Source organism: Anastrepha obliqua, chromosome 5 (genome assembly GCF_027943255.1).
Source record: "Anastrepha obliqua isolate idAnaObli1 chromosome 5, idAnaObli1_1.0, whole genome shotgun sequence".
In the NCBI taxonomy this organism is placed as follows: domain Eukaryota; kingdom Metazoa; phylum Arthropoda; class Insecta; order Diptera; family Tephritidae; genus Anastrepha; species Anastrepha obliqua.
In genome coordinates, this window is record NC_072896.1 from 84066379 (window position 1) to 84094297 (window position 27919).

Here is a 27919-nt window from a genome sequence, read left to right on the forward strand (position 1 = left end):
CAAGGCATGTGCGTTGGAAGAGTACAAGATGCTCCACATTAGGCTGAACTGAAAAACGGGTCCTTCTCGGAACGCTTATATGTCATGCCTTGTGTTGAGCAGCGATACATTAAAATGTGACGTCATACGTAGACAGAGATACCATTTTTGCCACGACGGTCGGTTCTGCGTTACCGGAACGACCCGAACTTATATCCGGCCAAGAACAGTCATACCAGTATTATTCAAAAGTTTTGAGATACATTTTTGTATGCTGTTCCCACAACAACAGCAACAACGATTTTTTAACGTTATTGTTGTGACCTCTTATGTATGGGAAACTTGGCCAAAGCTGTTAACAAAAATAGTTATCATTATTCGTATACTATCGTGTGTTTGAGGCATTGAAAGGCTAGTGTGGCTTGAAGTCATGACGTGCCCATTACATAGCACAGAACAGCGGTGTATGTATGTATGTCACTAACACATATGCATAAATATTCTTCACAGAAATGTGCTGCAGTACCTTGGAAATTTAAGCTTAAATGAGTAGATGATATGCGTACGTGGCTGCTTGTCTACGTATTTTGCCCACAGCTCATCTATATTTACTTCTTACGAGCTGCATGTGAAAATAAAAATGAATAAACAAAAACAAGAATTCACATTTCGCAAATGACAGTGCACGTACACACATCACTGGCTTGAGAAATTCTGCGAAGCAATTCTTTCACAACTTTTTCTCATTTAAAGTTTAGTTTTCGATTCTTAAGCAGATATGCAAATTTCGGTTGACTAAACAGAAAATGGTGAGCGCAGTAGAATTAGCCATTTGAATGAATGAAAAAGTTGCCGGCTTTGCCTACACTATGGCGTAACGGCAACTAAACTTTTCACGGAAATTTGAAGGTAAATGAGATTAAAATTAATTCGAGAATTTTGTTGCAGAAATTAGAAAAAAATTAATATAGTTTCTCGAATACTACGTTAGTTTAGAATTTTTGCTGGTAAGTGAAATAACTTAAAGCTGAAAAAAAAAATTGAAATTTCAACAACTAAATATTAGCTCCACGGCGCGTTCATTTATACACTGCGTTAAATAACTACAGCAAATGGAGCTTATTGAGAAATTTTCACAATTTATTTGTTTCTTAATTAATTTTTATATTTTTTTTTATAAAAATATAAATCATTCGTCTTTTTTGAGCAGATTTGATCTGGCTAAAAATTTGTATCAGAGAACATTGATGTCTTGGCCCGTTCCTCGTTTTGGAAAGGAAAAAACCCTGTTTTATAGACTATTAAATTTTAATATAAAAAAATGCAAATTTATAGTAGCTAAAATTTTCGTTTATTTTTTATCATTTTTTTCTGACGGTGTTTTGCATTTTCCTCATACAAAAAAATTATATCAAAATTCACCTGACAGTCAGCGAAGAAAAAATGCCAAAAATCAATGCGATTTTTCAGCTACTTGAAACAAAGTGTTAGTTAGACCAAAATTTGTTGGGCCACAAAATTGCATACTTCAAAATTTTCTAGAAATTCTGATTGAAAAGATTGAAATTTCTATGAAAATTCGTTGGATTTTTTTTATTTGCACAAAGTTTGAAATTTATATTTAAATAGCTTTTGAAAAAGAGTGACCTATATTTTTATAAAAATATAGTTTAGTTAATATGTAAGCGAATTTTGCTATTATCGATAGGAATGAGGAGGCGTTAATAATGCTACAAGTTTACTTACTGTCTTACATAGTTTTATGCCCGTAACTGTATTGCATTAACATGTCCTCTTTTATGTTACTTTAAAAAGCCTATAACCTAAGTTGCTCCCAAAGTGTTATATTTAATATAAAAGGCTTTCTAATGATAATAATTACTATAAACATTCAGGTGCTAAATAAATTTCGGTTAACTCGCCCCAATCCAGATTCCACTAATTGGCTTTAATATCTATGACTTGTATTGGCGTGTTGTGCTTATTTCAAAAATTTTCAAAATTCAAGGTGGAGGGCAAAATGCACCGATTTACCTTCTGACGGATGCTGATTGGCTTCAGCTAATCTATTTAATCTAACCTAAGTAATGCAAGCTTTTATTTATTTTATATATATTTTTTGTAACTATTTATGTATTAATTACACTGTGCTTGAATATTCAACCTCTTTTTAAGTACAGCCTTTTAAACTTGATCTCACTTAATTGGGACCATATAAATTCAATGGTGTCTCCCCCATTTTCGAAGAGCGACTCCAGATTCGAGTATTTGAAAATTTGCTTAAAAAGCAAAAGCGCTGAAGACATTCTTAAAAACACTGGAATGGAAAGCTTCATCTCAACAACCGCATTCCTCAGACGTTGCTCTTTCCGACTGTATTTTAGGTATTGATGACACCTAATCTGGCAGGTTGATCAGCCTGATCGCGTTCGTGAAGAAGTAAAAAAAAGAACAAAAAGAATTGATTAATGGATCGGCTCAAAGATGGGGAAGTTCTGCTGGTGTAAAATTCATACGCTAGTTGAAAGATGTCAGAAAGTAGTGCAAACGACAGACAGTACTTCGAAATGAAAATATGGGAGTCGAGTATATATGTACATAGTTTAGAGTATCGAGGTTTTCGAAGTGATAATCTTTGCATCTTTAAATTTTGTAAATTTTTTATTTTTTAGGATAAATTATACTTTTTAAAATAAATTTTTCGTCCAAGCAAAATAAATTTTTTATTTTTCTTAAAGAGCATAAAGTTTTTCAAAGCGATTTATATTGTTTTTGTTTTCAAAAAATTTTATAATTTGTTTTTTTTAATTTTTAGGATAAAATATACTTCTTAAAAAACTTTTTTGTTTTCAAATTTTGTTTCTTGAGGGGTATAAAGTTTATCAAAGTGGTATATCTTCGTTTCTTATTTAAACTTTTTATAGGTTTTTTTTAATTTTTAGGATAAAATATAATTACTTGTTAAAAATTTTTTTTTTCAAAAATATCGTTTGCTTCTTAAAGAGTGAAATGTAAAGAGTCGTTTCGGTTTTGAAATTTTTATAATTTTTTTTAATTTTTTAAGTTTTTTAAAGTTTTTTTTTTTTAAACTTTGTTTTGAAGAATTAAGAGTTTATCAAAGTGTACTTTGAAGCGTAAAAATGTAATTACTTTTTGAAATACAGCTTTAAATTTGCAAAAACAAAACTATTTTAAAATACCTCATGGAAATAAGTATATGTGCACAAATTTTTTTTTCTGTATCTCTACTAAAATTAACGGTACATTTATTTTTTATTTATTTTTGGTATACACAATTGAGCCTACTGCAAGAATATTACTGTAAAATTCTTCTTCGTCACCATTCGCGGTACCGTTATCATAGTTTTGTGTGTCATCATAGCACACTTCATAGGAAATAAGTATATGTGCAATATGACATTAGTGGGTATTTGGCAGCGATCGCGATCACATTAAAATATTTTGGCAATTCTTTTTAATTTTTTTTTAATTATTAATCACGTAAGTAATTAATTAAAAGCGTGAGCAATTAGAAATTGTCATATTGTTGTTGAATTGAACTGTAGAATGCCACGTGGGACCCATTTGACCGCTGAAGAGCGTGGTTTGATCCTGGGAATGAGAGAAAGTGGCAAAACAATTGCAGAAATTTCTTCCCGCGTAGATCGTCACATCAACACCATAGCAAACTTGTGCAAAAATGCATCCAGTTATGGTAAAAGCAAGCGCAGCGGCCGACCAACGTCTCTTAAAGAACGCCCCAAAAGGGAGATTTGGCGTCTTGCTGCCCAAAAAGAGATGTCCTGCAGCGAAATTTGCAGCCATCTGAACCTCAACGTTTCCAGGAGACGAGTCAACCAAATAATTTGCGAAAATAAGAATCTGTCATATGCTTTGCGAGAGCCTGTACCAAAGCTACTACCACGTCACCTTAAGGCCCGCTTGGCATTCGCGGAAAAATACAAATTTTGGACTCACGAGTTCCGAAATGTGGTTTTTTCCGACGAGAAAAAATTTAATTTAGACGGCAAGTATTGGCAAGATAAAAGACTGCCCCGACAAACCCGTCACAAACGCAACTTCGGTGGAGGGTCGTTAATGGTATGGGCTGCCTTTGGATATGCCGGAAAGTCCCGAATATGCTTTATTCCGACAAGAACCAACGCGGAAATGTACATACAGCTTCTTGACCAAGAGCTCATTGATTATTCGGAAACATTTTATCCTGACAAGTGGACTTTTCAGCAGGACAATGCTCCAATACATACTGCAAACTTGTCTAAAATGTTTTTTTCATCACGAAATATTGATGTTTTAGAGTGGCCAGCATTAAGTCCTGACCTTAATCCAATAGAGGACCTTTGGGGCATACTTTCTGCCAAGGTTTACAAAAATGGACGTCAGTTTGAGTCCATTCTGCACCTCATGGATGCTGTGGTCGCTGAGTGGGCAAAAATTAGCAAATCCACGCTAGAAAAATTGGCCGACTCAATGCCCACTCGCTTAAACAAAGTTATTTCAGCCAAAGGCAACCATATTAATTATTAAATTAAAAAAAATAAGTTGAACTCATTGAACTTCGGCAAGAAATGCGACAAAATTGTGAAATGCACATATAATTATTTCCTATTAAACTTTTTCATTTTATTTTTTATTTTCTTATTTTTATTTTATAGTTAAAAAAAAAAATGAAGTTTTTGTTATTGTTTTTTAATTGTTTTGATTCGATTTATAAGTAAAAAATAAGTCAATAAATTTTATTTCATTTGAAATATATTTTTTTCACATAAATTGTCATGCACATATACTTATTTCCATGAGGTATATTCAATGTTGAAAATATAGTTTAGAATATAGAGTTTTCTAAAGTGATATATCTTCGTTTCTTTTTTAAATTTTAAATTTAAAAAATAAATTTTGTTTTATTAAAAAAATTGTTTTTAAGTGTCTTTTTTTTAAATGTTAAAAAGAAGCGAAGACATTTCACTTTAAAAAAGCATACCAAATTTTTAGCATTGAACTAAATTCAATTTCGTAAAATTTTTCCAAAATTTTTTCAGTGTACTCTTTATTATATTCAAGCCTACACATAAGCCGTTCATGAGAATGAGTGAAATTCGTTCTCTCAAACTGGGGGATATTTGCAGATTTGCCAAATAATCTGGAAAATTGTTACTTAAGCCTAGCTATATTTATCTCTGTCCCTATTATATTCTATCTCTTTCTCTCTGTCACTTCTCTCCTTTCCTCCTTGACTATCAACCCTTTTACTTCCCAGAGCTTTGAATACAGTGGGCTCTTTGGTCTGAGTGTTTTAGTATTTACAAAATTTCTCGGTGCCAGGAAGACTCACCTTTATCAAATTTCTATTTGAAGCCAATTGTCAGTAAAACTTAGGAGAATACGCAAAATACTTAGATAGCTTGACATGGAATCGCTCTACAGCAAGAGTGTGAAGTTCACAAATACATACAGTAAAAAAACCTAAAGTTTTAAGGAAAAATCATGGAAAAAAGAGGTCTGTAAAGTCGGTTTACTGAAGATAGTTTAACATGACAACATCCTGAAAATACTGATGGAATGGTTGCATTTTTCAAAAGAAAATTTTAATTTTATTTATTTATTTGATAGATATTTTGTATGGATATGAGAAGGAGGTAAATGGAATCGCAATGGAATAGGTCAATTTACATTTACACAAACGTGAAAAATGACGAAACATTTATCAAATTCATGAAAGATATGTTCAACATCATCGATTTGACTTTTTCAAGACACTTTACACTCGAAACACTCGCTTTCATTTCCTACTTTTCCTATCATCGTCCTATTCTCAACAGAGAAATGGTTCATTACCATGCACACAGGAAGAAGGCATATGCAAATACAAATATGTGAATTTATATACATATGCGCATATACATACATACATATATATGCTCACTCAAGTAGGAGAGAGCCAGATAACGAACGTTGCCGAACGCGGGGGCCGATTGTGCCTCTATGTCGTTCGTTGCACGCTCTCGCTTGCAGTTCAAGCAAGGTAACGACGCATGAGCCAGATAACGACGCAATTTTTGGTACGTGCAGCCATCTATATTACATCGAATTATAAGACGTTAAAAATAATCAAAATAAACAGGATTTGCTAGTAACTTCAAGCTTTCGGTTTATTAAACTCGTTCCCCTGGCAGTCGGTTCTACGTTACCGGAACGACCCGGATTTGCTATATGTATGTATATCCGGCCAAGGACTGTCACTCGAGCTGCACTCCCCGTGCATGTATGGGAAATGTTTTTGCTGCTACAATCACAAAAACATTAAACTAAAATTTAATGGGCTATAAAACCGCATACCAAAAAAGTTTTTCCAGAAATTCGTATTAAAATCGTAAAATTACGATGAAAATTTCTTGAAATTTTTAAAGTTTGTGTATTAAGTTTGAAAATGAGACTTATGTATATGGTTGTTGTTGGAAAAATAATTATACTTTTACACAAAAATGATAAAATTAAATAAAAGAGAGTATGTGCGTTAATTTTTAGACCTTTGCTTCTGTCCTAATACGATTTCTTGCGTCAATTTTTGCACTAATTGTATACGTATGTATATATGTATGTATGTACATGTAATTATGCGCGCTCTATTTTTGCTTTTTGTTTCATCTTGCAGTTGCTTTCAAGTTTGCTTTTCGCTACCTTAACTGTTGCTCAAAGCACATGAATGGGGTGCAAACATGCAAACATTTGAATATCCACATTCTTACTATCATACATGTATACATCCATACATACATATATGTATGTGTATTTGTAGCCCTTACAGAGCAATTTTGATTTCATAATTTTCATTGTTTTTTGAAGTGTCACAAACGGCAGTTACAAAACGGAATGTAATGCCAATGTAAAAGCAAATAGCTGCTAGTCATGAAACGCAAATATGTATGTATGTGTGAAGTTGTATCCCTGCGGGGAAAATATCAGTTGCGCACTAGAATACCACCAGTTCACTTTTCAGCTCAACCAGCTCGTGTTCTAAAGGGTGGTTAAATTTTAAAGGCCGATGTTGAATGTAAACCACACCTAAACGTCTAGTTTTTTTCTGCATTTAATTTGACATTTTTCAATTTCAGCCATACCAATATTATCATAATAAAGACAAATGACAATAATTTCCTAAAAATATTGTATTTTATTCAATATCAACACCGGCTCTTGAAACTTAACCACCCTTTATATTTTTCATTTTAGGGCTATTTTTAGCCGTGCGATGACCTACGAAATGTTAATTGTCCGGCCATGCATCAGCACAATACTAGTGGAAATACCAGTTCGTACTAGCCAAAAAAATTTTTAAAAATTGACTCCAAAATGGTTCTAAAATAACAAGTTTTAAGCGAGTTGAAATATAAAAAAAACGGCCATTTCATTCCAACAGTTTAAGATATTCCATTTCATATTAAAAGTGTAAACAAAATATTTTTTCTTAAAATTAAATGAAACTCCATGGAGGTATAGTACTGCGTTAAATACTCAAACATTGCTTCAAACTTACACTAGAAATAAGTTCTAAAATAATTAAAACAAATCCTGAAAAAAATAAATAAATAAATAAAAGGAAATAAAATTTAAAGCATTTACCTTAATATTAATATTTTATGTGCTCGGTTGCTACGTGATTTTTTATGAGACAATAAAATAGATTCAGGTAATTGTGAAAAAAATGTAATTAGTTGTGGCAAAAATGTTAAATATTCATTTATTCATTTTTTTATTCATTTATAATTAGCAATTAAAAAGAGAGTAACAAAAATGGACAGTGAGAGTACAGTTCTCCTAGCTTCTAAGGTCTTAAGGCTTATTAGAAGGCGTTGGCTCAGAAAAATTTAAAGACCGGTAAGCAAACGCTCGATGCTATTAATAGATTTACTGTCAAATGGTCTCCAAAGAAACGTAGCATATTCCATATGGGAACATACGAGATAACTGGGTAGCATTTTAAGTGTATACGGAGCAGAGAACTGTGCACAGTTTCGGCAAAGTGCCGATTTACACACAGAGACATCTGGAAGGGACACACTGGTAATTAACTATCTTTTTATGTTTCATTCGCGGTCACATGAACAAACTATTTTTTTGACAACATTTGTTGCTTTTGACATTTACTTGTTTAGCATCTTTTGACATTTGCATATTTAGACATTTTTCTCACTTTTATAAAGTGAAGATTTAAAATTTAGCGCCAAAAAAGTGATACTGATTTTAAACCAATTAATTTCTTGAATTTTAAGTTAAGTACTTTTGCATGAAGTTTTTTAATATATTTTTTTTAATCAACTAAAAAAAATTTATAAACAGAAATATAATCAAATAAAATTAAAAAAATAAAACAAAAAAAATATTTATTATTTAACGAATCGAGTTTGCCTTCTTCAATGAATTATTTAATAAACTGTTGGAGAATGAACTCCGCTTTATATTTTCAAAAATTAATTTGCAACTAACTTCAAGTTTGACAATACGAATAAGAAGCACAAAACGTGTCGCCACTACGGGAAACAAAAATTCTTCTCTATTCCCGTTAATCCTTCTCTACCGAACAAAATTTTCCCCTTAAAAATGTTTTTCTGGTCTATGTTCCTCACCGGAACTATAGGAATTTATGATGATAATGAAATGTTTCTCTGTGTAAATCAGGACTAACAAAGCTTAATGTTGAATAAAATTTAACACCAAAATTACTATTAAATATGAAATTCGATGAAAAAATAATGTCAAGTCCTTTTGTTCCATCAAAAGTTTCTAACCAAGTGTTGGATATACTACTGTACCGAGTCAACAAAACATTATGAATTTTTGCAAAAGTGATTTTGAAGCATTTCTTAATATTCAAAGAAAGATGGTTCTTAACATACCAGAGCAGCGAATTATCAACATAAGATTGAAGTTTATGCACGCCATTCAGTTATTTGATAAAAATGTTTAACATATAGTATAAAATATTCCGTGAGGAACGCCGGACGAAGCTAAGAAAGATAGTGGCAAAACATCGCTTGTTAGAGGGATAGGATTTAACCCATTGAATGAAAACCGAATGAATTCCACAGCAAGCTAATTTACTAATTGCGATAGATCACGATACGATCAGCATCAACTGTCTGTTACTTGTTTAAATTGTTTACAAGCGCCCGGAAGCATTATGCCAAGAGTGAAATGCGATAAAAGAAAATCAGAAATGGATTTCAAACGTAATAGTGTGATTGCACTACATTTGGTTGGTTGTTCGTGAGCTCGAGTACCTTAAAGTAAATAAAGTTTTTGTTTATCGCACCATTATTCGTTACAATGATACTGGCAGCATCGCGAAACGTCATGGAGGAGGTCATCAAAAGACTGCAACGTCACGTGAAATGGTTCAAAAAGTGAATAAGCGTCTTGTACGAAATCGCCGACGAAGTGCCAATCAAATGGCAAAGAAAAAATCTGACCGTAGCGTCCGCCGCATACTGAAAAACGATCTTAAAGTCAAGCCTTACAAGATCCAAAAGGCACTAAAGTAACAACCAGTCAGACTTGAGAGAGCGAAGGAGTTGCTTCACTTGGCAAAAAGCGGTAAATTTCTGAGCATTGTATTTGCTGACGGGAAAATGTTCCAAATTGTACAATTCGTAAACTCCCAAAACCAATCGTTCATACGAGAACTTAAGTCATCGATTGGCCACCCGAAGGCCGCACCCGCCGCAGGTAATGTTTGGGCCGCTGTAACCGCAAATAGGCGCTTTCCAATCGTTTTCATCGAGCCTGGCGTCAAGGTAAATGCGAAATATTATCGGAGAGGTTGCTTTGAAGCCGTGAGCAGACAAGCATTTTCGGTGGCAGACCATGGACGTTTCAAAAGGACTCGGCACCGTCTCACAAAGCTCGAGTGAACCAAGAATGGCTAAAAAACAACGTTCCGAACTTCATAACGTCCACACCGTCCACACAATGGCTCTCAAATTCACCAGACGCGAATTCGTTGGATTATTTCTTAGGACCATTCTGGAGAGCAAAGTTCAAACTAAAAGATTCACAAGTGTCGAGGCGCTGGAAAAAGCTATTGTCCGCGAGTGGGCCAAAATACCTGCAAGTCACATTCGGACAGCATGTGACTCGTTTCTGGACCGTCTCAGGGCCATAGTCAAGGCAAAAGGTGGTAATATCGAGCAATAGTAAATTGATTTTTAATTTTGTATTATTTTCACAGAGTTTTTACTTTGAATTGAATAAAAGTAATTTTCCAAACTAAATGTATGGCCTTTTTAATTGGTTACACTTCGATTGTCGGTCCCTATATATTGCAGCTGCTCTATTTCAGAAGTGTCAAATATGATTGCATACGACACCATTTGCAAAAATTAAAAATCTTCCGGTAGGGTGATTAATTTTGCACCACCTTGTATATAATGCTTTAAGCATCGCGATGCATTAGTGCGCCCATAGGCAAGTCTTAAACTTTCGTATAAAAAAAAATTACAAATTGATAACTATACTACGGGTATTATTCTAGTCAATGAGACACTAATATGATTTCTTCTCATAAATTCCAGTGGCTGAACTAGACTGTGTCTATACTTCCTTGGCATTTTCCTGCAGGGATGTTGCTACTCGCGCTAACATTATTTCGTAGGCATTTTCTAAACTGACTTTAGTTGGCCCGCACCTCACTTTCCCCGTTGCGCTTGAGTGCAACTGGTGCTCGCATTTTTTTTTTTTTGCTGTTTTGTGCTTCATTTTCATTTTCGCATGTCTCCTTTGGGTTGTACTTTGCGTGCTTTGAAGGAAAACATTGTTTTCATGCTATGTACTTACACATTTGTACATAGCATGAAAATATGTTTGTATTCATAATTTCTGCACAATGGGTACGCGAAAATGAGGTCTTTGCCTCGCTTTTGTGGATAAACAACTAAAATTAATAATAAGAAGGCTAGAAATAAGGTAGATTTTAGAGCTATGTTTTCAGGAATTTTTTGTTCGAAATTACTGTAGAATACTCTTAAGTACCAAAAACAAAATTTTAGCGTCTTATTATAATTTTTTACGGAAACGTAGCAAGCAATTAAGATGAAAAGCAGCACTAAAAGAAATGGTTTTTTAAGCTATTTTCTGTCAAGAATGGAAACGCTTTGAGGTTTCAAGGCTACTTCAGCCTTATGAGGGGTTAGCGAATATATTAAGAATCTCAAAGTAAAATTTTTGACCGACGCACAGTGGTCGGAAAGATCATGTTTGACGTGGAAAACATTTTTTTTATGAAAATGTAATTAAATAGCTCGTAATAAGTCATTCTTATTCAATAAATGAGCCACTTTTTCAAGTAATATATGCCAACTATGGATAAAAGTAGTTACAGGTTATTTTCGAAGGATGCTGATATTATATCTTTACACTAAAGGGTTTTACGATAGGAGGTGTTATTTTGATAAAAGATCACTGCTTTCGTTGCTTGTGTGGTACAATAACGCCGTCTTGTTGAAAATAAACATTTTTCAGATCCATACCATCCAATTCCGGCCATAAAAAATCGTTAATCATCTCTCGATAGCGCAATCCATTCATTGTAACTGTTGCTCCAGCTTCATTTTTTCGAAAAAGTAAGGTCCAATGACTCCGTCGGACCATAAACCGCACCAAACAAACACTCGTTGAGGATAGAGAGGCTTTTTGACAATAACTCTTGGATTTTCTGAGCCCCAGATACGACAATTTTGCTTGTTGACGAAGCTACCGAGGTGGAAATGGGCCTCATCACTCAAGATGATTTTTCGATAGTATTCCGGATCATTTTCAGGCATTTCAACGACCCAATCAGCAAAGACACGACGTTGTTGATGATCGACCGGCTTGAGTTTTTGTGTTAACTGAACTTTATAAGCCTTAAGACTCAAATCTTTATGCAAAATACGCTGTAATGACGTTTGTGGTATGCCTAATTCCAAAGAACGACAACGACGAGGAATGGACAAACCTGGGTTTTCTTCAACACTTTCGGCTACAACAGCAAATCGACGAAAATCGACGCTCTGTGAAAAGCAGCGATAAGGCACATTCTTGGCTTATTAGCTACTTCAATAAGCAACTTTGTCATATTTGGGCTGAAGAACATCTCGAAGCCATTCAAGCGCAGCCATTACATCCATTGAAAACATTGGTTTGACCTATAAGCTGGAGTAATCACCGGTCCACATTTCTTCAAAGGCGAGGCTGGAGCCCATTTTACTGTGTAATGCGGACACTGTAGCGTCATGATAAATGACGTTTTGATGCCGGAAATTGAAGCCGTGATCTGCACAACATTTGGTTCCAACACGACGCTACTTGCCATGCAGCCCATGAAACAATTGATTTATCTCTCGTCTCGGGCCAGTGGATTGGCCACCAGGTGCGTGTGACATTACAACTTTGGGCTTCTATTTGTGGGCGTATGTAAAGTCAAAATGCTTTGTGAATAAACCAGCTTCGATTGAAGCATTGAAAGCCAACATTGCTAAAGTTATTCACGGGATACCGACCGAAGTCCTCCAGCGAGTTATTTAAAATTGGTGTTTACGGATGGTCGAAGTACGGCGCAGTTGCGGCCAACATTTGAAAAGGATCATCTTTAAAAAATAAGTGTCATAAATGGTTCCACACAAAAATAATAAAGATTGCGCAATGCATTTGAATTTTCGTTGCTTTATTTCAATTTAAAATCCGATATCTCTAAATTGATCTTCCTTTATATGATCTTAGTGTCACGGGTGTAAAAGCCTACCTGATATGACCATCCCCGCTGTCGATATATTGTTAATTATCTAACACATTCAGTCGGTTTCAAGTTACCGTACTGACCCGGATTTGAATATATCTGGTCAAGAACTGTCACATCAGCACTATTCGCCAAATATTTATGGAGAATTTTTAGGCTGTTGCAACGAAATCCACCTTGAATTATTGTGAAATTCGCTTACAGTTTTTCGTTTTTCATTTCAGATTTTGAGCAAAGATTAGTTAACAATAAAATTAATAAAATAATAATATAAAATTTAGCAAAGGAAGTAGTTTTGCATGTAATTGCGAAATAGCATTTTAAAAAGTAATCTTTTCTTACTTCTCAAATAGCCCAGAACTTCTGATAAAATAATTATGTGAACAGTAAAAGTTCGTTTCAAAAACGTATTGTTGGTAAGTGATTTGCTCAATGTATTTTATTGGGTATGAGAATAACTTGCTGCCCTTTCTTAGCCAAAGCTACGACTTATTTCAACAATTAAATAATAAAGGGGTTTCCAACAGGAGGTGTTATTTTGATATTCAAAGAAAAATTCTATGGATGTTTATTTCATTATAAAGAGGAAGGTGTGCCGTTAATAGTGGAAAATAACATCAGGCAAATGACCACCACGACCACGCTTACAGGACAATATCCTTTTCATGAAATTTTCCATAACCGAATTTCAAAGTGGCTGCCCTATGTCTTCGATAGTCGCACGAATTCCATCTTTGAGATCTTGAATCGACTATGGGCTGTTGCCGTATACCTTCTCTTTCGCGTGGCCCTAAAGAATAAAGTCACAAGATGTTAAATCACCGACATGGTGGCCTATTGTGATCACCTGTTCAAAAAATAACATGGTTCGGAAACTTTTCCCGTAAAAGATCAATAATTTCGTTTCGTAGCGCCGTCTTGTTGAACATTAACGTTGTCCAGATCAATACCATCTAATTCCGGCCATAAAAATCGTTAATCAACTCTATTCTATTCAAAATTACACCTGTTATTAGAAAACCCTTTACATGATAGTACGGTAAATATGTGCCATTGGAAGCCACAACTTTACTCCATCTTCCAGGCGAGTTCTTTTGACTTGAGCCAGTTTGCGATGGTCTCGAAAGAAGTGAACCACTTTACAATAAGGGCTGACTGCATTAATCGAAACAGATGGTAATCCGAAGGTGTAGTGTCTGGGGAATACGGCGGGAGGAGCAATATTACCCAATTAAATCCCTCTAAATATTTCTGGACCGATTTAGCAACGTGTGGCCTGGAGCTGACATGCAGCAAAATCAGTTTGTCATGTCTACTGCCCCATTCCGGCCGCTTTTCTTTGAGAGATCGATTCAAACGCATTAGCTGCATTCGGTAACAATCGCCAGCGATGGCTCCAGATGGTTCAAGGGGTTCATAGTAGACGACACCCTTCTGATCCCACCAGATGCACAACATAACATTTTAAACATGCATTTTATTTTCGCTGTTGATGGACCTGCTTCGCATGGCAGGCTCCAACTTTTTTGACGCTTAGGGTTATCATAATAAAGGGTGATTAAGTTTCAAGGGCCGGTGTTGATTTTGAATAAAATACAATTTTTTTAGGAAATTATTGTCATTTCCCTTTACTATGTTAATATTGGTGTGGTTCAATTACGCATAGAACAAAATATCGGCCAAATGGCCGCCGCGGCCTCGGTGACACACCTCCATCCGATGGTCCAAATTTTCGATGACGCTGAGGCATAATTGAGGTTCTATGCCGTTAATGTGTCGAATTATCTCATCCTTTAGCTCTTTAATTGTTACTGGTTTATCGACGTACACCTTTTCTTTCAAATAACCCCAAAGAAAGAAGTCCAACGGTGTCAAATCACATGATCTTGGCGGCCAATTGACATCGCCGCGACGTGAGATTATTCGGCCATCAAATTTTTCGCGCAAAAAAGCCATTGTTTCGTTAACTGTGTGACAAGTGGCACCGTCCTGTTGAAACCACATATCGTCCACATCCATATCTTCCAATTCGGGCCATAAAAAGTTCGTTATCATCTCACGATAGCGAACACTATTCACAGTAACTGCCTGACCGGCCTCATTTTGGAAAAAATACGGTCCAATGATGCCGCCGGCCCATAAACCGCACCAAACAGTCACTCTTTGTGATGCATTGGTTTCTCGGCAATCACTATTGGATTATCATTCGCTCAAATGCGGCAATTCTGCTTATTGACGAATCCACTGAGGTGAAAGTGTGCCTCATCACTGAAGATGATTTTCTTCACGAAGTGCGCGATATGCATTTTGATTTGAACGCCCGTTTTCATAATAAGCCTGAATAACTTTCACGCGTTGCTCGATTGTGTATCTTTCCATGGTTCAAATTGTCTGAAATTGACAAATGTCAAATGAAATGCAGAAAAAAACTTGACGTTTAGGTGTGGTTCACATTCAACGTCGGCCCTTAAAATTTACAATATACGCACAAGCACTAGCCAGGAAGCGAAAATAAGCGCCAAAAAGTAGGCACCAAAAAACGCCAAAAAAATTGGGATCAAAACACGTCCCAAAGAGTAGGCACCAAGGAAATATAAGGCCAAAAAGTAGGCACCAAAAATATATTTCCTGCAAGTTTGCACCAACAAACAAGCGCCAAAAATGCAGTGTTATTTCTCAATAGAAATTAGCAACCACAAGGAGACACTCAGGAAAAATAGCCTAAAGTGTATCTAAGATATATATAAGCTATAGCTCTCTCTCCTTTTCCTCTACGTTGTATCGTTTTTCTCTCTCGTGGAACGAAAATGCCGAAAGCGTTGCATGGCCTCGAAATTTTACTTTCCATTCTCGCTCGTTCATCGACGCCTAAGAAGTTTCACCTCAAAAATGCGTTACTGTTTGCCAAACTGCAGATTAAAAAAAATCCTCCTCCTCCATTCGGAGGTTTGTCACTGCCTGCCGAGTGGCGCGCGCTATTAGAAAAAACTTTATCTATCATTTTGCTGTTTCATGCACGGAGATTCGAACCTACGTTCTGTCAAATGATAGTCACGCACCAGTGTCTTCGGCTACTACAGCTTGAACACCTTCCAAAATGCACTGGAATCCTCATCTCCACTCGCAGACACGGCACTTCTGACAATGTTTTATTTTTAGGGAAGTAGCTGCTCCTAAAACTTGATGCATTATTTTATTACATGCATATCTACTCGTAAGCGACTTTTATGTAATTAACAAGTACAAATATATGCGCAAATAATTAAATACTCGCAAAAACATTTATATGCCTTGTTTGCAGCCTGCGTTAAAAAAATGTGGACAGCCTTCAATAGCTAATTTCGTACTATGTATTTGATGACTGTATCCGAACTAGTCCCATACGGATATATGATGGCGTATTTGGGGTTTGAGTCTTGAATCAACAATTAAAAACCTGCAGTGCGATATAGAACTATGTGGTTTTTCGTTGAAAGAAAAGAAAAAAATTGTGGTTAAAATGAAAATCCGCTTAAGTCACTTAATCATACATCACGGAGATCCATATGTTCGAAAATATAACCAATTGTTCAACAAGTTTGTATAGTTTTTCAGCAAATTATGGTGGCAGAAATTTTAACTTAAGGTATTTGATATTTCATATTTATTGAGAAAAACGAGCTAAAATCTGTCTTTTAAAACAGAAATAAATTATTTAAAAAAAAAGAACTAATATCTACTTCAGGTTGTTTTTCAATCATTAAGCTGACTGGAATAGACAATGTTTCACATAATTCCAGGAATTCATAGAATTTAGTTTATTATGAGGAAGCAACAAAAATGACAAACAAATTCTATCATTCTTAGAAAAATAGTTTCCTATAAGATATATTGAAAATAATTTTATACGTTCTTAAGTTTTATTTTGGATGATAGCTAAACAAATTCAGTAGTCTTCTTACTGAAATAATCTACAATTTACTCCACAATTAACAAATACTATAGGCAAGAAAATCAGGCCAATTCTAAATGCCTGCAAAAGTTTTCTCCACGACAATTTCATTTTTATGCAGAAGAAAAACCATGGAACTTTAAATTCTCGAGAAGAAAATTTAGCCTTGAAAAATTCGGAGAAGAAATTCACGTGACAAATCAGGAGTTGTTTTTTTTTACATCTTGCGTTCAGGCACATGTCACAGCTGGCTTCCATAAACTTTATACAAAAAATTTCTTGATGCCTGTCCACAGAATAAGGGAACGTACATTTCATAGAAATTGTTGAGCCAATTTTTACGAACCTCTTTGTTGTCAAAGGTAACGCCCTTCATATGGCTTGTCAGGGATTGGATAAGATGCTGATTGGTCGATGCAAGGTTCGGTAAATCCGGAGAATACGGCGGATGCTGAAGGACCTCCCATTTGAGCCCTTGAAGTGCGGCTTTAACGACTTGTGCAACAAGGGGTATGGCGTTGTCGTGAAGGTGTATGGTTTGAGTCGAATAGCCTCATTCATGCGATGTAGCTGGGCAATCTAGAGCTCCTCGTTGACCGAGATACTCTTTTCGAGCATTTTTCAGTGCTCCATACTCTCCCAATCCCAACAAATACATATCTTGATCTTCTTTGGATGAAGATACGGCTTTACGCTTTGGCGTATCTTCCGGAGCCACCCACTCCTTTCTTTGCTCCACATTAATGTATAGGCATCATTTCTCATCTCCCGTTACGATTCAGTATAACAAGCGATGTTTATGACCGCGAATTGCTCGATGGCGAGCAATATGCTGAGAACCAATTTCAAGGCTACTTTCTTGGTTTTTTTCATTGAGACCGTTCCAAATTTTCGGTAAATCCCATTGAATGAAGGTGGTTGAGAATCGTTTTACGATCGCAGCTCATTTTTTCCCACCAATTCACGACTGATTTGGCGGCCGTTCTTTTTCAAAGGTGATTTGAGACGTTTTTCATCAAATTCAGAAGGCCTACCGCTGAAGGGACGTGTCATCGACGTCAAAGTCGCCATTTTTGAACTTTGCAAACCATTTCCGTGCTGTAGACTCATCCTTGATACCTTCTCCATACATGTCGCAAATGTCCCGGGCTGCTTCGGCAGCTGTTTGAACTCGATGAAAAACAAAGAAGAGCAGGTGTAGATTTGCCTCCTGGGTATTCCATTTCTAAGCCGCAAAACTAATAAAAAAATTAAATAACTCAGAAATACGATTAATAAAGTTTTGTAGAGCAGAAAGATTTCTATCGAATGAATACTTACCCTTTGGTAAAAAAGAAACAAATCGTTGTAATCGTTTTTCTTTGCAGAAAAAATTGAAACCAAAGTTTAAAAATGTCAACTTTTTTGAAGAATTGAATATAGAATCTCGTGAATGTCACACAAATAATCTATTTCACTGCCTATTGCGATTGCGTAATCGTCCAAATGCAAGTTTCAATTTTTTTTGTTTTTTTTGCAGTGAACTGACCAAAACGGAACCAGTTCAGAATGCGTTCCGAAGTTCTGCATAGGAAGTCGATTAGCGCTTGGCGTAGTACACTTCGCCGTGTAAGAGTAAACAATTGAAAACATTCCGATGATATATGTAGATATGATACTTGAGAGTGAGAACCGTACCCACATAGTGTGTTTTGTTGTAGGGTATATTTTCAGGAGCGGAATATTGTACTCAATTGCGCCGGCCAATCAAACAGTCTGAAATTGTTTGTTGTTTCTTTTGCTCACTAGTATTGTGATTCGTATTATCTGTATGTGTGTAAGCATGCAATAATGCGACAGTAATTTAGAGATCACGGTTGCAATTAAATACAATTAAATGAATATCTATTAAAATAAAATAAAGCGCTTAGAACGGTACGTATAGAGTAATTATTTGTAATCACAGAAAAAGTAAATAAATACACAGCGTTGGATGACAGTTTAATTGATTTATTTTCTTATTAAATTTCTTTTCTAAACACCGAGAAACAATTACAATAGTCATAGGGCTTATAAATTCACTTACATTGTACAATGAGTTTAACTGCACAAACTGCTTAACAAATTGAAATCAATGTGCACTTAAATAAATAAAAATTACAATAAAAAAATAACAATAAAAAAAACACTACATAAAAAAAAAAAATAAAAAAAATCACAATTAAGGATAAATGCTTCAAATTTTTCCTATTTTACCTTGTGCGCTGGCTTACATAGGAAAGTATTTGGGTTTGGCAGCCGCCGCTGCCGAATGGGTTACTGCCTGACTAACCATCCGATAGTGCATGGCTTGGAAACTTCGTGTGGGCATTAAACACCAAATGTCAGAAACAGTTTTTTCTAATAGCGGTCGCCGCTCAACAGGCAATGACAATACTCCGAGTGCATTGCTGTCTTGAAAAAAGCTCCACATAACAAAATCAACTACTTTTCGGTGGCAGCGTAATATTCTATGTTTCTCCACTTGTGGAACAACATCAAGACGCACATCACAATTAGGAGAAATAGCTCGGCCATGCTCCCAAAAAAGGGGTGTGTGTGCCCTAATTATGTATTACGTAGTAAGATTGTCTTTCTTGCTATTATTCGGCTAACAGGTTTGGAAGATGTTTTTGCGCAGATGAATTTAGAAAACTGTGCAATGCAATTAAATTAAAAAATTCAAGAAACCTGAATTTCATACAATTAAGAAGAAATTTGGTGCAATTATTTTGAATCTACAATAAAGTGTTGGCGCCATTAATCCATTAACCACCACCATATAACACATAAAGATAAGTGCCACTTAGGAGTCATTGAACATCACCTTAGCATCGATATGTTTACTTGTTTCTGGTATTGGAACAATTGAATTCAAATAAGCGTTCGACAGCATCCATAGAGAATCCATGGCCGAGCTTAATATCAACAGCGGTGTAAAATAAGGTGATGTTCTTTCAACAACCATCTTCAACCAAGTTTTGCATTATGCTATTAGAGGCTTAACGGGGTGGAAACGTAATTTTCAGGCCCCCTTTGACTATAGCATACGCGGTCGATATAAGTAGCTATTGTCGCCCGTAGTCGACGTTACCTAGACGACATCTTCCTTACGATAGAAAAAAATGCCAGATTGTTGGACTGGCAATAACCATAAACAAAACCAAATATATGAGGATCTCAAACGTAAAAAGGAAAGGGTCTGGCGTCATTGACATCGAAGGCTTCAGTTTTGAAAGCCTGCCCATACCTCGGCATACTAATGAGTAACGACAACAGCATGCAGGACTGCATATCTGACAGGGCGGTAATGGCGGCAAATCCTACAAACTACGCTAGAATTAATCTTCTAAATCAAGACCTCTCTCTCTCGTAGATGCAAACTCGCTATTTATAAATCGTTCATTCGACGCGTGTTGGCCTACGGTGCAGAAATTTGGTGCATGAATCTTGCAGACGAGGAACGGCTAAGAATATTTGAGCGCAAAATATTGCGTAAAGTTTTTGGCTCAATACGCGAAGAAGATGTCGAGCACATAATCAAGCACAATAAAGAGCGGCTAAGTCACTGCGAAGATGGCGAAGATTTTGTAAGATTTATCAAGTTGGACACGCATCAGTTGGGCAGGTCACATCACCTGCATGAATGATGGTAGGCCACAAAAACTTCTGCTAGACTATAATTATCTATGTTGAAGACACGTGTCAGACCAATAATAACTTGGCTGGATAACGTCACCGAAGACATGAAAAAATTAGGCACTGAATCGTGTGGAATGGAGGAAGATTGCTGGGGCAGCTAAAGCCCGCCCCGGGCTGTAACACTACTAGATGATGATAATGGTAATAGAACAAAGTATTGAGTACTGAACAAATATTGGTAAAAAATTGTATTGAAGTATCGAGTAAATAATTTAAATTATAAAAATTTGAAAAAAGTTCTTTCTGTAAACTAATATTTCGTCCCCTTAGTACATATAACAATAGCCTATGTGCTCATAGGCTATTATTTTTTTATTGAATTTTTGGATTCTCCATCGTCGATTTTATATGTGGTCAAAATTTTGTCAAATTCTAGTTCCACAAAGTGGGTCAAAACGTCAGTCAAAAAATAATAAACATTTACAGACCTAACGAGATTTGAGTGAGAGCTACTTTCGACAAAAAGTTTGAAATTCATTTTCTCAAAACATCAAAAAATTTATAGGCTATTTTAATACTAAGGGGACGATTTGTATGCTTTGTTTGAATTTTACAACAATTACCAATTAACAAATTCAATTTTTTATTGCTTCAGGCAAAAAATGCCGGATTTATATCCGGCCAAGGACTATCACTTTAGCAGCATTCTCCGTACATGTATGGAGAATGTTTAGGCTGCTATAACAACAACAAATATGATAAATACTTGTATATATTTTTTCCAATTATATCAACTAAGTAACCGTTAGGGATGGTACTTTCGAACAAAAAAATTAACATTGGTAGAAAAGTCATTCGTTTCTAACTCAAGGCTATTAACGCTTTGTAGAAAAGTTTGAAGAGACTGGGGCACATCCTAGCGGAATGTAACCCATGTTAAGACAACTATTAATGATAATTTTAATAAACGATGAGGCAATATCCCGTGATTTCTGCAATTCCACAGGATAGATACCGTCTAGTCCAGGTGATTTATAAGGACTAAAAGTGTTGATAGCCCCTTTAGTCTTTGCGTTTGTCACTAATAGACTTCCTAAGTTGGATTGCCTTTCATGATTAGCAGAATCGTTTTGTTCCACCGGCTTGTGGACCTAATGATTCCTCACTTGACGTAATCCATGTATTCCCTTGACCTTGTAGATAGCCTAGGTTACATGGCATCTTTGAAAGAATTTTTCTTAATCTGGCCTCTTCTTTGCAATAAGTTTGCCAGGATTCACGTTGCGCAGTTCTCACTGCTTTCTTATACTTTACTTGGCGAGATTAAATAACTTTCTATGGTCTTTTTGTAGCGAGGCTAGTTGCTTGGTCCACCAAGCTGGTTTAGACTTTCCTCTGGGCCTGACAGCCGAGCAGCTAGCTGCGAAAGAGATATTCATTGCTTTAGTTACCTGATTAGTCAATGTATCCAGCTCCCCACATGTAGTGGGGTCTTTGGGGACTATCTTTGGCAGTAAAGTTTTTAGTTTATTATTGTAAACTCCGCAGTCGGTTTTTTGTATATTTCTAAACTTACCGACTTGAGGGGATCTAATGTCGATTTCTCGATGGTCTGAGAACGAATTAGCGTTTGAAACGCGCCATCTCTTAACGTAGTTGGAAAACATGTCGGAAGCCAGGGTGATATCCAGAACTTCCTGTCTATTCATTGTGACAAAGCTCGGCTCTGAGCCTAAATTCAACACACTAATTTTGCTTCCTAAAATAAAGTCAAGTAAAGACACACCTCTAGCGTTAGTGTCGCTACTCCCCCACAATGTGTTATGTGCATTTGCGTCGCAGGAGACAACCAGGTGTTTCTTCTTCAGAGCTGCCTCTTTTACGAGCACCTGAACCTCTTCCGGCGGGGCGTCTTTTTCATGGGCCACATAGGCGGAGGCTAGCCAAAAGCCGGTTTTCCCAAGCTCGATGCTTGCCGCCACCAAGTCGCCGTTACTGAGCTGTGGAAGCAAAAAAATATTGATATTATTTCTAGCTGGAAAGCAGCTGCGGATCTTGCCTGTGTCTTGTACGGCAATTAGTTTGAAGCCCTCCACTCCGAGTCCACAGATTTTGTTGCCGCATATCCATGGCTCTTGAATGAGGCTACGTCAGTAAAGCTAAGTGTGAAATGGAAAATTTTGGCTGTATGCTTCAGAATGTTGACAAATTACAACTACAATTCGTGAAGAAACAGTTTAAGCTCCCAAGTGGTTCGTCTACTTACGCAATTTATTTAGGGATTATATCCAAAAAACTCTTTGCATATGAAACCTTGAAGCTGACAAACCATGTCTCCTGACAAAAGTAGTTTTTAAAAGAAATGTTGCTAGAAAAAAGCAAGTGGGCAGTAAAAAGTGAAATATTACTGCGGATAGAATATATAAGGAATCGGACCATAGTGCAGGCCTAAGCTATTTGATACTGGCAAAATTTTAAGTTGATACCTTTGATTATTTTTTGAGTTATATTCGACAGCACGGAAAAAAATTTATTTTGAAAAAAAAAATGCGATTAAAATTTTCGTTCCTATTCATACTTCGGTTGACGTTCATCACTTCACATTTTAGGCTTTCTATTAAGCTTAAAACATTGAACAAGATATTTTTTAGATGGCAAATGAATTTTTCAAGCAAAAAAAGGCTCCCTTAAAGGAAGTAAAATGATATTGTAAATAGTTCTGTAAGATTTTTCGTTAAAAATAAATGGATCTATCTATTGTTTGACAACGCTAGAGCATTGCCGCTATTTGGCTTTTCCGCGCTATGGTATCAACATTGTCTCACATGGCAGTCAAGGTGTTAAGTTCGCTATACTGTGCGATGTGGTTTTGTGGGATACCGCGAACCAGCTGCGAGTCAGTTTTATCATTTTTATAATTTTTTATTAATAACGCTGTGCGAGAAGTAGTCTGGCAATATTAAGAGCACGTGTTATGAGCTATTGTTGTGGCAATTCTATTGAACGACTATGGACTTTGGGTGGAAGCATAACTTTTCCGCACAAGATAAAACTTCTACGCCTGTTACGTTACTTGTTTGGTGTTTTTTTAAGTAGAGTGGGGTTTTACGTACAACGATAAGTTGAAAAAAATTTAGAACCGCAGCGTTACTGGAATCGTTTGATAGATATCTGAGTGGTTTGACTACAAAAACGCACAAATTTATAGTATTACCAAAATTTTTTGTGAAACCAACCCAAAAATAATTTGCATGCAAGGAAGTCTGTGGCCTGATTTCACATCAAACTTTATTATCACAGGTCATCAAATTTGTCCACACTCATTCTGAGAATAAAATCAGCTTGATTACATGAAATAGAACACATTTTTAGCAGATGCTTATTAGATTTATTTTTGCGTTTAATATTCCGGATTTACTTCAATTAGTCTCTTTGCTTAACATTTTTAAATGTTGTGAAGGTGAAATGGTTGAAGTGCCAGTCTGGCAGTCTGACACTCCTCAAGTAGCACTGAAGCTCCGTTTTAATTTACTATAGATATTGTAAGGACATTCAATATTTTGGTAACCACTTTTCGATTTGAGACAAACTCTAAAAGCCGAATGACGAAATCCACTACTTAAGTGTGGATATGTGTGGTTTATTAGAAAGTACTTGCTCCAAAAACTCAGTCGAAAGTATTTCAGTGAATTTTCGTTGGGTTATCCGGAAAGTAATTGCCGATTTTACATATAGACGGCGTTGATAATTGTTTTGAACAGCATGTGACTATTTATTTTAATTTTTTCTTTTTACAGTTATTAGCTCTCGCATTCAGCTTGCTTTGGAAAAAAAGTGCGCGTAATTTTGCTTATATTTATTTGTTTGGCGTTAATTTTAATATGGAGCCCACAAAAGAGCATTTTCGTCATATTTTACTTTATTATTTCCATAAAGGAAAAAGCGCAGAGAAGGTTGCAAGATGATAAAGCCTTAAAAGAAAGGCAGTGTCGAAATTGGTTTATCAAATTCCGTTCTGGAGATTTTTCACTTAAAGATGAACCACGTTCAGGTCGGCCAAGTGATATCGATGAAGACGTTGTCAAGGCTTTAATCGAATTGGATCGTCATGCAACTTTGCGTTGAGATTAGAGAGAATTTAAATATACCAAAAGCAACCGTTCCTGAGGATATAAAGAGTCTTGAACTGGTAAAAAAGCTTGATATTTGGGTACCACATGAATTGAAAGAAATTCATTTAACAAACCGAATCAACGCTTGTGATATGCATCTTAAACGCAATGAAGTCAATACGTTTTTAAAGCGAACTATCACTGGTGATGAAAAAAGGATTGTTTACAATAAGTCAATCGAAAACGATCATGGTCCAAGCATGATGAAGCGCCACAAACCACTTCAAAGACAGATATTCATCAAAAGAAGGTTATGCTATCAGTTTGGTGGGACTGGAAGGGTGTGGTATATTTTGAGCTGCTTCAGAGGAACCAAACGATTAACTCGAATGTCTACTGCCAACAATTGTACAAATTGAATACAGCCATCCACGAGAAGCAACCAGAATTGATCAATCGTAAAGGTGTCATATTTCATCAGGACAACGCTAGATACGCTTACGCATTGGTTACTCTCCAAAAACTGAGAGAACTTGGTTGGGAACTTTTGATGCATCCACCACATAGCGCTAACCTTGCACCGTCAGACTACCATTTGTTTCGGTCTTTGCAGAACTTTTTAAATGGTAAAACTTTCGGCAATAATGAGGCTATAAAATCGCAGTTGGTTCAATTTTTTGCAAATAAAGGCCAGAAGTTGTATGAGCGCGGAATAATGAATTTGCCGGAAAGATTGCAAAAGGTTATCGAACAAAGCGGAAAATATACAATTGATAAAAGATTATTCTAAGTTTTAACAAAAATGTATTTACTCTCTTTTAAAAATCTGCAATTTCTTTCTGAATAACCCAATAACATAAATCGATTTAGCACCTTTTTCCTATTTAGCACTTAATTACAATACTTCGATCTATAGTATTACTCAAGCAATTAATTATTCAATGTCGTAGCTTAAATATGTATTGTATTTTTACCCTTTGTGGCTCTTGGAGCAAATATTGAAAATTAAAAACAAAAAAAAAAATTTAAAAAAGTATTCTAGGTTTACTTTATGTTATCTTGCGTTATATTCTATATAAGTATAAAGGGTTTTCCCATAAGAGGCGTTATTCCCGTAAAATATCAAGGGTTTTGTTGCTTGTGTGTCACATAACTCCGTCTTGTTGAAAATAAACGTTGTTCAGATCCATACCATCCAATGCCGCCCATAAAAATCGTTAATCGATAGCGCAATCCATTCACCGTAACTGTTGCTCCAGCTTTATTTTCGAAAAAGTAAGGTCCGATGACTTCGCCGGACCATAAACCGCACCAAACAGTCACACGTTGAGGATAGAGAGGCTTTTTGACAAAAACTCTTGGATTTTCTGAGCCCCAGATCCGACAATTTTGCTTGTTGACGAAGCCATCGAGGTAGAAATGGGTCTCATCACTCAAGATGATTTTTCGATGGAATTCCGGATCATTTTCATGCATTTCAACTACCCAATCAGCAAAGACACGACGTTGTTGATGATCGGCCGGCTTGATTTCTGTGAAGAAAAACCTTTCAAAACAGACTTGGCAGCTGATTGCAATTTCGCAGCTAATCTGCCATATGTGAATGGGTAGAATAATTCTTGTGGACTTATTACTAATCACTACATACTTTTACTACGTACTTTTACTTCTTTGTGACCCGCCCTTACTTCTTTGTGACCCGCCCTTATTGTGAAATTATATGTATATCTTATTTTTTTCTAATTCAGTTGTACGCTCGAACACAGCTTCTATAAAGCACCAAAGCTGCGGCCTATTTCCACACTTAATTTCTACCCACTTAATTTCGCATGAAACATTTTTTAAAAGAAGTGAATTTTCTGCGAAGGCTTCACGCACTAAAGAAGAAATTCAAAGAATGCGAACACTTTTGCATTGAACGAGCACAAGTCCCTCTTTTCACGTACAATATAAATCATCAAACACCCACTTGACCTCAACTTACCTGTTATTTTGCTCGATGAGATTCAAGGCGTAATCATCGCGTTCCATTTCAAACAGTCAGCACGTTCAAGTATCACGAAACTAGTACTTCACGAAAAGTACGCGCACTTACAAATGTGTTTGAATAGAGAAAAATTTGTATTTGGAAAATGTCGCTTGGGAGGGGTCAATAACTCAGCCGAAGAACAAATGGCACACACATCGATGCACACGCAGCGCAAGGTCTTTGTTGGCGTGGACAAGCAGTGAAAAATGCGCTTTTAAGTTTAGAGAAAAGAGCACACGAGCACAAAAATATGTGTACTCGTCTGTGTAAATGTGTGTGTGTAATTTGCACAACCGAAGAGCGGCAAAATAACAAAACCAAAAAATGTAATGAAAAACTTGTTTGTTAGATAAATCTGAAGCTTATCGTATGCGGTCATGCAACAAGTGGCAAGTACCGCCGCCTTGATTGCCAGTGAAATAGACGATTGCAAAGAGAAAAGTTGAAAAATAATAATATAAAAAAACTTTTTTCTTCATTCGTTCGTAATTACGTATTAGTATATTTTTCACATCTTTTTTGGCGCGGAATGTATGACTTGCTTTGGTTTACTTTAACTATTTTTTTTGTTTGTATCTTCAATTTGAAATGTGCACATCAACGTACGAAAAAACAGTAAAACAAATGACCACTGAAAAAGTAATGACTTAGCGCAACACACCAACCCGGGAAACTGACGTCGACCGACTGAAATTGCAACTCGATGGAAATCGCGAATTGAGCGTAATTTTGCACATTGCACTTTCCTCTGGCAATGGCCGCCGTGGATTCGTGTGTATGTATGCATGTACAACTATTCGTCTGAGTTGGAGCAAATTTGTGTTGGCTACGATAGCTGCTGCGTAGGAAAATTTTAGAAGAGCAGCGAGAAATATAAGATAAATCTAAGATACAGGGTGACGCAATAAGAGAGACTTGCGCCCTTTTTCAAATAAAGAACAACAAAATTTGTTGAAATGATTTTTTAGTGCAAAGCATTTGGCCTAAAGCAAAGTACTAAGTTGGCGTTTGAGGAGAAACGGCTGTCAAAATCCATACATATTGCATTGCCGTGAAATATGCGTGAAATGTCGTATGCATTTCACGGCAAAGTGATAATCAATTCACGCCATGAAAACACTGCGCAACATACCAACAAAATTTTTTCACACCTATTCGAAATGTACTTGCCATTTAAAATTGAGCAAAAACTATTATCCTTAATGCGTTAATTGTTCACTTTAAGATCTGTTCCAACACAGAATGTGCATCCCAAAACTTTCCATGACGTTTTGGCACAGTTCATGCAGTATTTTTTTATAACCCGTTTGATTTTGTTCTTCAGCTTTGAAATCGTCTCAGATCTTTCGACATAGAAAATATGTTTCGCCAACGCTTCATTTCTTCTTGTGTGATTTCAAAAATCCTTTAGCCCCAGT

General features: G+C 36.0%; 1 protein-coding gene across 1 annotated transcript in view; it reads right to left on the minus strand.

Moving 5' to 3' along the window:
* Positions 1-27174, minus strand: part of LOC129248641 (ATP-binding cassette sub-family G member 1) — a 113810-nt gene extending 86636 nt beyond the window's left edge. The window contains exon 1 of the mRNA XM_054888265.1: positions 26457-27174. Coding sequence (XP_054744240.1) covers positions 26457-26503 — 47 coding nt within the window. The 5' untranslated portion in view covers positions 26504-27174. The remainder of the gene's footprint in view (positions 1-26456) is intronic.
* Between the last annotated feature and the right edge of the window lie 745 nt (positions 27175-27919).